At 33.6% G+C, this 8,695-nt stretch overlaps 1 protein-coding gene across 1 annotated transcript; it reads right to left on the bottom strand.

Moving 5' to 3' along the window:
- Nucleotides 1-726: 726 nt before the first annotated feature.
- Nucleotides 727-6,485, bottom strand: LOC145690427 (uncharacterized). Its single transcript, XM_081765292.1, has 4 exons — nt 6,259-6,485; nt 4,826-5,003; nt 3,514-3,610; nt 727-853 (listed from the first exon to the last, which is right to left on the bottom strand). The coding sequence occupies exons 1-4, from the start codon at nt 6,475-6,477 to the stop codon at nt 790-792; spliced, it is 558 nt and encodes a 185-aa protein (XP_081621418.1). The 5' UTR covers nt 6,478-6,485; the 3' UTR covers nt 727-789.
- Nucleotides 6,486-8,695: the final 2,210 nt, after the last annotated feature.

Raw genomic sequence — 8,695 nt, 5'->3', positions numbered from 1 at the left:
ATCTTATCTCAACATAGAAAGCAACACTTTTCCTGAGTTCCTTGGTGAATATACTATGCGACCTGGCAGATCAGCATCCAATTAGTTTACCATTAAACACAGTTTGATGTTGAAGGTGAGCGTCCCGTTTCAGCACGAAGTTTTACATGAGACACTGACCTGTAGAATCCGAACAGTAATGCGTTCAGTGTTTGTAAGGTCTTCCACTGGGAATCGACCACGACCCTAGGCGCACCAAAGACGTACACCACTAGACAAACGTCAAGGGCTAAGCAAACTTTTAAATTATCAGCTTTCAGGAAAGAAAGAAATATAAATTAAATCCTAGAACCACTGCTACACAGGGTGCGAAATACTGAGGATGGCCATTCCTATACTTCAAAATGTTGGAAGAAAATTCATCCTCAATAATTTACTGGAGAGATGAGGTGACATCGACACTGTCAGAAGTATACAAACTATTTACAGTAAATCTGTGCAGTTAGTGGACAACCTAGTGGATAAGCATTATCCCTAACCTTACATATATCAATAATTTTGGATGTTCAATATATGAAATCTTCATTTCAAAACTTTCCAGTGCAATTTTTTTTTACTTATTTATTTACTCCTATCTCTCCCCGATCATAACTGTTATGATTTCGCATCCTGCTGCTACATAATTGAAATAAATTATCCCTACATTCTACGCAATAACTGATATAAGGTTCCATGAAAACAATCAGCTTGTATTACAATGTTATTTATTGAACTTATTTACATATTTTGTATTATTTCTAACTTATTTCCTTAATTGGGTTCCTCAACTTCAACGGTGTGACCTTCCACTACAGGTTTTGAATTTCTTCGTTCTCTGCAAAATAACGATCATAAATACGTACTGAAAAACATGTAATTGATTGCACAGTTAAAAGAAAACATTCATATTGCTTACCTTATAAATACGCTTTCATTAAAATACATTATTATTCTTTGAAGTAAGTGCCACACAAGGCAACAGAGTCTGGCACTCGTTTCTCAGATCTGGTGATCCATGGCTTGGAAGCACTCCAAATATGATCTCTATAGCATTACGGTAGAATTTTTTATAGTGAATTAATATTCCCTAATCGAGCTCACCTATTCAGATTTAGATTTGTAGTGTGACACTTCTTATTCAAAGTGTCTTGACTATGTCAAATACAATATAATTCATCTTCCCATACTGAAAATTAATAAAGTAATTTTAAACACTACTATACACAAACATTACCCAAACACTCTTTCGGTTTAGCGGCATCCCTTATATTTTACATTTTACGTTTTACAGCCTTATTTGATTAAATTTTGACGATCACTCATAAGAAACACTTGAAAGGAAAGAATCGCGTTTGTTACAATTACAACATACTCTCCCACAGTCTGATATTAAGTCGTCTCGGGATCGCACGAATCTGTCTGGGTCATACAGGGTCAGGGATCTGACTACTTCGGGATCACGAGTCACGAAGTATGTTACTCGTTTCATCACTGGTACCACTGCATGGTATTTATTCACTTTACCTATTTCAATGTTGTAGTGCCAGTAAATTTTCAGTAAAGTTTTTTTTTTTTTTTTAATTTCCTAGCTGAAAATGTGCATTGTTCTTGATTAGTTTTGATGTTATTTTACTTCTTTTCTATCTCCTGAATGAAACCGTATCTTCTGAGAAGGAAAAAAAACCTACAATACCATCTGTATCTTAATTAATTATAGTACTTTATTGCTTGTTTCTATACTAAACGAAATAATCTTATCGTCTGGAAGATACTGCAATCGCATATTTCTCTATTACAATGGCATTGCAGAGTTTTCCAGAATGTAAGATGGTTTCATTTAGTATAGAAAAGAAGTAATTAACTCTAATCAATCAAGAAAGAGGGTGGTATTGTAGTTTTTCTCTCATGAGATGAGTTCGTTCAGTAGATAGAAAAGATGTAAAATAACACTAAAATTAGTCAAGAAAAAAATAGGTTAGTTGCTTTCTGTTTTTCATGCAGCAGGTAGGAAATGTTTTTAGAAGGCAAATATAACAGTAAGTGCCTATCTCTCTATTACTCTGACATCGCAGTTTTCAAAAAATGAAATTTCCTGCAGTATAGAAAACAAGTAATCAACACCAAAATTAATCAAGGAATAAAAGTTATTCTTAAAAAAAAAATCATTCAGCAGATAGGAGTAGTCAAAAAATAAAATTAACAGAGGTACTTTCTTCCAGAAGACAAGAAAATAAAAATGTAAACAGTAATGAATCTCGATTTTAGTTAAAATTTCCATCCTCCGAGGAAAGTAACAGGCAAGTTGCTAAATTATAAGGGATAATAAAATAATAAATACATGCAAGGTAAACGTTTCATCTCATTTCACTGTGTACTAATACATGAGTGCGTAAAAATGAACTCATCTCGCTATATAAAATACAAAGACCTAAGTGATTGAGTGACCGACAGATCTTTGCACAGGCCAAATCGCTTAAGATAGACAAGTTAAATATGGACAGTACATGGGATTTGTTACGTAGGATACCACTAAGGAAGGATTTTTGCAAACTCGACAGGAAGGGGAGGAAAATAGGTGTGGGACGTATTTTTAAAATATGACCATATCTCCGAATTCCTTAAGGTTACAGACTTGAAATTTGATATTCGGATGTCTCATTTCAAATAATTTGACATATTTAAGCGCTTTTTGATATTTTAGTACAAAGGAAAAAAAGAAAAAGAAAAGGTGAGAAAGAAAAGGAGTGAGGATTACAATTATTATAAGATGTCGAAATCTCTGAATTTATGAAGGTTTGAAACATGAAATTTGGTATTTTCATATTATTTAAAATAAGTAGATAAGAATTTAAGCGCTTTCGAAATATGCCTCGGAGGTAAGAAAGGGGGGTGGAAAGAAAAATGGATGGGGATTATAATTATTATAGTAAAGTATTTAATCCCTTAAGGTGAGAGATTTGAAGTTCAGTATTTCCATTTCTCATTTAAAATACTTTGCCACGTGTTTCGGTCTTTTTTTTTCTTTTTTGACATGCTAGTAAAAAGGGAAAGAAACGATGTGGAGAGGAGAAAAAAAAGGTGGGGATTACAATTATTCTAATAAAATGTCGATATCTCTAAATCTTTTAAGATTTGAAATATGGAAGTAACTTCTCATTTAAAATTATTACAAAAGCGTTTTATGATACATATCCTAAAAGGAAGAAAAAGGGAAGGATTACAATTATTATAATAAGATGTTCATATCTTGGGGTCCGGGAAAGTAAGAGGCATTGAAACGCTGTAAATCTCATTTTCCTCCAAATCCACAGAATTCTATGCATATGATATTGATCTAGTGACCTATAGATGTGAGAAATGTAGTGAATACAAAACGTGTATGTAGAGAAGAACGCGTCCATGGACTAAGTTGCAGATCCCTAGCTTATTTAGTGATGGTAAGAACTTTCCAATCTCTCTCGTGATTGTAAGGAAAATAGGTAAAACTATACTTACCTACGCAGTAGTCTAGGCTCCGCCTGCTGCAGCCAAACACCCAATACTTCCTTCACCGTTTCTTCTGTTGCGACGGTGTACATCTTACGAACAGCAGCTGAAAAGAAAGATAGAATTTCAAGCAAATACTAGCGATTTTTATTCTTTAAAAAAAAACTGTCATTTGAAATAAATTTCCCTCTTAAATAGCTTTACGGAATTATGGTATGGTTTCTAAACATGGATACCTAGAGCTGAAACTAATTCCTATATTATTTTTCAAGTCACCTAAGCTAGGCCCCTATTTTGTGATTTTTATGTAAGGGTACTATAGAAAGTTATCTTCCACCACACTTTTGGTATATTATATAATGGAAAAGTTACATTTTTCGATACAAATGTAACAAGACTTTCTCCCGGTGCCCTTAGTGGTGATATGGTTTTGAGTCAACGTTTAAAGTCACCTTAAATAACACTACAAAAAACACATTAGGTTTTGGCTACCTTCGTTGTCACGATAAATTGAAAGATGAAGACGACAGAAAGACGAAAGTTTGACTATTCGCCGTCTTGAAAGCCTGCAACTTTTCTCTTTTTATACTGGAATTATGGTAACTTCGAAAGCTATGTTCTTCTAGTGTTTTATCTGCGTTCCAGTGTTAGACAAAGAGCTCTGAAATTTTGCACCTTTAAAATATCGGCAGGGGAGACACTTTGGCATACTATGTAATACTACCAGACTAACAGTGTTGCCAACCCAACAAAGTTATATTCGTGTGGTAGACAGTATCAAATTTACAGGTATACACGAAAAGTCTGGTGCAAAATTATACTTCACAGTAGTGATTCCTACACTGTACTTCAATTTAAATTCGTTGACACTATTGACTTTATTTAGCCCTGGAATCATTCCTACCTTGGAATTTTATTTGGTTTTAGATTTTCCGTACACCTTACAAATTCTTTTTGAATGCTTTTCAAAGCAAAGATTTGTTTAAATATGTACTTTGCCAGTAAAGCTTTGTTTACAACATAGAGTGTTGGATCAGTTATTGAATTTCCTATACATTCTACACAGATGTTATATTCACCCAGTAAGGGTGAACACATTTACATATTTTACTACTTGACAGTAAAAGAATCCTAAAGTACTCAAAGCATACTTTATTCTTGAAGAATTACTTCTGATTGCTTGGGACATACTAATATGAGAACACACGTCCAGTACGAGAGAAGTAAGATAATAATTAGCAAACTGGAATTTTGTATGGTTACTAGCATAAATAAATAAATGAAGTTAAATATTTCAGTACAACTTTTCAAATCAACTTACTGTTGATCTTATTGTACATTTGGTTGGACCCAAAGGTGTGCTTTTTTGCTTCATGATCCTTGGTTTCCTGCCAGAGTAGGAGAATTCCATTGCGAGTTTGTCGCACAAAGTTCTTCTTATTGCATTGTGAGCGAAACCTTTTAAAATCCTTACCACCAATTGACAGTAATACTTTTACCTGAAAGAAAGGAAAGTATTTAGATCTAATGCATGCTGAAATCAAAAAGAAAAACAATATATATAAGGGTCCGTATTGTTATGTTTTTCTACCAGTGGAAAAAAAACAAAGCATGAATGAAACTAGATTAATTTTTAGATACCGTAATGTGAAGTGTGAAAAAAAAAAGGCGTGGGGTTCTGAGTTTCACGGAAGGCCGTATCAAATGGGCTACGTGACTAACAAAAACTGTTTGCCTGGGATTTATTTGGTAACTTTCAGCTTTATATCGGAATAGCGGTTATTTAAAAGGACCATTGTCCGTTTGAATTAGAAAAAAATACTATATATATATATATATATATATATATATATATATATATATGTGTGTGTGTGTGTGTGTGTGTGTGTTTGTGTGTGTGTATGTATATGGAAATTACATACACTTCCAAAAGTAACAAGTAACAGTGGGTTAATCAGTGCTGCCAACAAGTAGTGTCAGAAAATAGCTAAATGACGCACAAAAACTAGCTAAAAATGGCTCAACTTACCTTAACTTATAGGTAACAGAATTTAGGAATAAAGCAACTAAATATTTGGTACTTTAAGTCTACTAGTTTACAAAGATGTTCTAATATTATTTATCTTTTGATATCTTCAAATCAAACAGTTTCACAATACAATTTGTTCCTTCATTGACTAGAAGTAATAAAATCTCTTGAATTATTTTCAACTTCTAATGCTGGGTATGGCTTGATAACACTATTGATCTATCACAAAAATATATACATGCACATGCACGCATCTCAACAAGAAAAACTCCACCCAAACTAAAAATACACTAGAAACTAATCAAACAAATTGACTATGGAGAAACCAGATCCAGGAATCCCAATTTACCGTGACGGATAGGTGAGACTGATAAAAGATATCTAATTTACTGTGACAATGTAAGTGCTGTTGTAAACAAAAGAATTAGAAAAATACCAAGATAAACTACTTTTTTTTTAGGTTTTTCATATTTTCTAAAAAAAAAAAAAATTGACTGCAAAAGATTTAATTGCCGCCTAAATGACTATATTAGCAAGTATGAATGGCAAGTTGACCAAAATTATAGTCCATAGCTAATGCACATGATAATGGCTAAATTGGCAAAAATGGAGTTGATGCTAACATTTAGTCAAAAGAGAGATGTTCCAAAAAGACGTAAATTAAAAGATATAACAAAGATTTGAAACCTGCTTCACAACTTGTACAGTTTTGATAGGATACTTACATATTTCTTTCCGAAGTTAGGTTCTTCAAGCTTTCTCTCAAATGTTTGAAAATCATTGAACGTTCGCAGAGGCAGAAGGCCAAGAAGTTCGGATTCTTCGTTTATGGACTCTGCTTTCACACTCACACCATTACTTAGAAGTGTGTCGACCTTCATCTCGACGGAAGATACTCTTTCACTAAGGTCAGCTAAAGTAGATTGCATTTGGCCAAATACCATTCTGATATCTGCAATAAATTTTAGGAAATATTGTTTTGAAGGTGTTAATATAACTAGAAAATATATTATTTCACAAACCATTGAAACAATTAAATGTACATTCATGTTCAAAATGATTGTCGCATATCTATAACTGTCTTCTTGTGGAAAATTTTATAGGGAAAGAATTATAAGCACGTAAATTAGAATGAGTAAAACAAATGGACAAGAAAGTTTTATTTTCGTTTTATTGTTCTTATTTACTGCTCTTTAGACATGAAATTTGCCACATACATGTCTTTGCCGATTATGCACATACCAACATTATAAGAAATACAGGGCGAATTCGTTATCAAATTTTATTCCTACAACAACATATTTATAGACATGCGACAATAATTTTGGACATGGGTGTACGTTTGTGGTGGACAAACACCGTGTGCGTAGATTTTCTCAGGGTTCTACCGTTCCCCTCCACTTTCTTCAATCCATTATTTAATTCATTCTCATCATCACCGTCTCCTTTAGGCTGCCCCGCATAACCGTGGGACAAAACTCAAAGATTTTATTTAAATATGAGTTTGCTGTTCATTTAATCAGAAATCTTGGGGGGAAAAGTGGGGAACAATTAGGAAGACGTGTGTAGAAGACCACTATGTTGCAGAATTATGACCAGGTCATTAGAGTATGACGTCATTCATCAGCACTGCGGAAGGAAAGGGTTGATTGCTCAGAGGTAGAACGTTGCCTTTTGGTGCGACGGATCTTTGGTTCAATCTCCGGCCTCATGAGTTTATGATGGACAATATCATATTCGTGAGAGTTTTCCCGTTCTCACGCCACTAATTCCTTCATAATCATTCACTATCATTAGTCATCCGTGTATCTTAACATTAACCCTAGGAAGACTAAACTATAATTGGTCACGTGAAAGACTAAGGAGGGTCAATTTTGCTCGTGGTTGTAAATTCCAATTTTAACTCTACTAATGTATTTTAAAGTTATTTAATGACTGCTACTAATAAATGTGAGTTGTAAAATTATTTTAAGACTTGTGAAATTTTATTTTAATAGGAAATATTAAGTCCCAATACAGACTACTACCGCATTTGGTTAGCAGACATGAAGTAGCTTGAAATACATTAGCCTGTGTAGACAAGTTACTATACTAAACCTGAGAGTATTACGTTTGCTCAATGTATAAAACTAGATTATGTTAATTTAGTCATCCATTCAAAGAATAGATAAGTTTACATGATCCTTTCAAAGTAAAACTGTACTCCTCTTAACATTTCTGAGTTGCTAAGAAAAATGTACTTAGTCTCCTGCGCTAAAAAAAAAAAAAAAAAAAAAAAAAAAAAAAACCTACCACAATAATGTGCTTTCTAATAAAACTAAATTTAAGTTTAGATTACAGAAGAAAATACAAAAAAATTCAAACGTTGTAAAATTAATTTGTTCGGGCAAAGAGAAAAAGAAAGTGCGGGCAAATTTGACCCACCTTCGTCTTTCTATGGTTAAGGACATAACAGCGGGGTTATGAAGAACGGGACCTACAGCTTAAAGTGAGATCCGAACCACTACTCAGTTTGCACTCGAGAGATATTTGAACTCGAAACCAGAATCCCTTGATAACAAAAGCGATAAATCCACAGACCCATCATCCACGGAGGTCAACTGATAGAAATACGTTGCAGTGATCTTGCATACTTGTGAATATTTTAGGAGCCACTTAAGAACCAAAAGGGAAAGAACTGCAAAATGGAATCACTCTATAGTTATACACATTAAATCAATGGACAATTTTAAAAGACTATATAGTACAGAAGATCTAATTTAGTCAGTCAGAAATATAGGCTTAATTTAATTTGCTAATCAATACAGGAAGTGACTAATAGTTCTGGACCATTCATACTATCTTTCTAAATAAAACTTTTTATTATTATTATTATTAACAACAGTCAAACCTAATGGAAATCTCTGTTTCGTCGATCTACTTTCCAATGTTATAAATTTAGACACTTAATCAGCTTCTGTGGAAAAGTTTTGTTGACCGTCCGCTAGTGTGGCAGCGCACTACAGGCAGTTCGGCGGGAACTCCAAACTTGATAAAATAAAATCACAATTAAAGAGACAAGTTAAAAAAGTATTTTTCACGAATCCAACCCCCACTCAACTTGTGGACTATCATGCCTCCGACAAGGAAAATTCAAGCTTAACCAATGCTGAAGGAGTAGAC

This window comes from Thermobia domestica, chromosome 7, assembly GCF_964235325.1.
Source record: "Thermobia domestica chromosome 7, izTheDome1.hap1.1, whole genome shotgun sequence".
Classification (NCBI taxonomy): domain Eukaryota; kingdom Metazoa; phylum Arthropoda; class Insecta; order Zygentoma; family Lepismatidae; genus Thermobia; species Thermobia domestica.
Note: the sequence above shows the minus strand (reverse complement) of the source record. Positions and strands in the feature narration are given on the sequence as shown.

Excerpts from the sequence above, each read along its gene's own strand:
- LOC145690427 (XM_081765292.1), bottom strand. The coding sequence starts at position 6,477 with ATGGTATTTGGCCAAATGCAATCTACTTTAGCTGACCTTAGTGAAAGA. Across the intron at positions 5,004-6,258 it reads CTAACTTCGGAAAGAAATAT|GTAAAAGTATTACTGTCAAT; the intron begins GTAAGTATCCTA and ends CCTTTCTTTCAG. Across the intron at positions 854-3,513 it reads GAGCCTAGACTACTGCGTAG|AGAACGAAGAAATTCAAAAC; the intron begins GTAAGTATAGTT and ends GTTATTTTGCAG.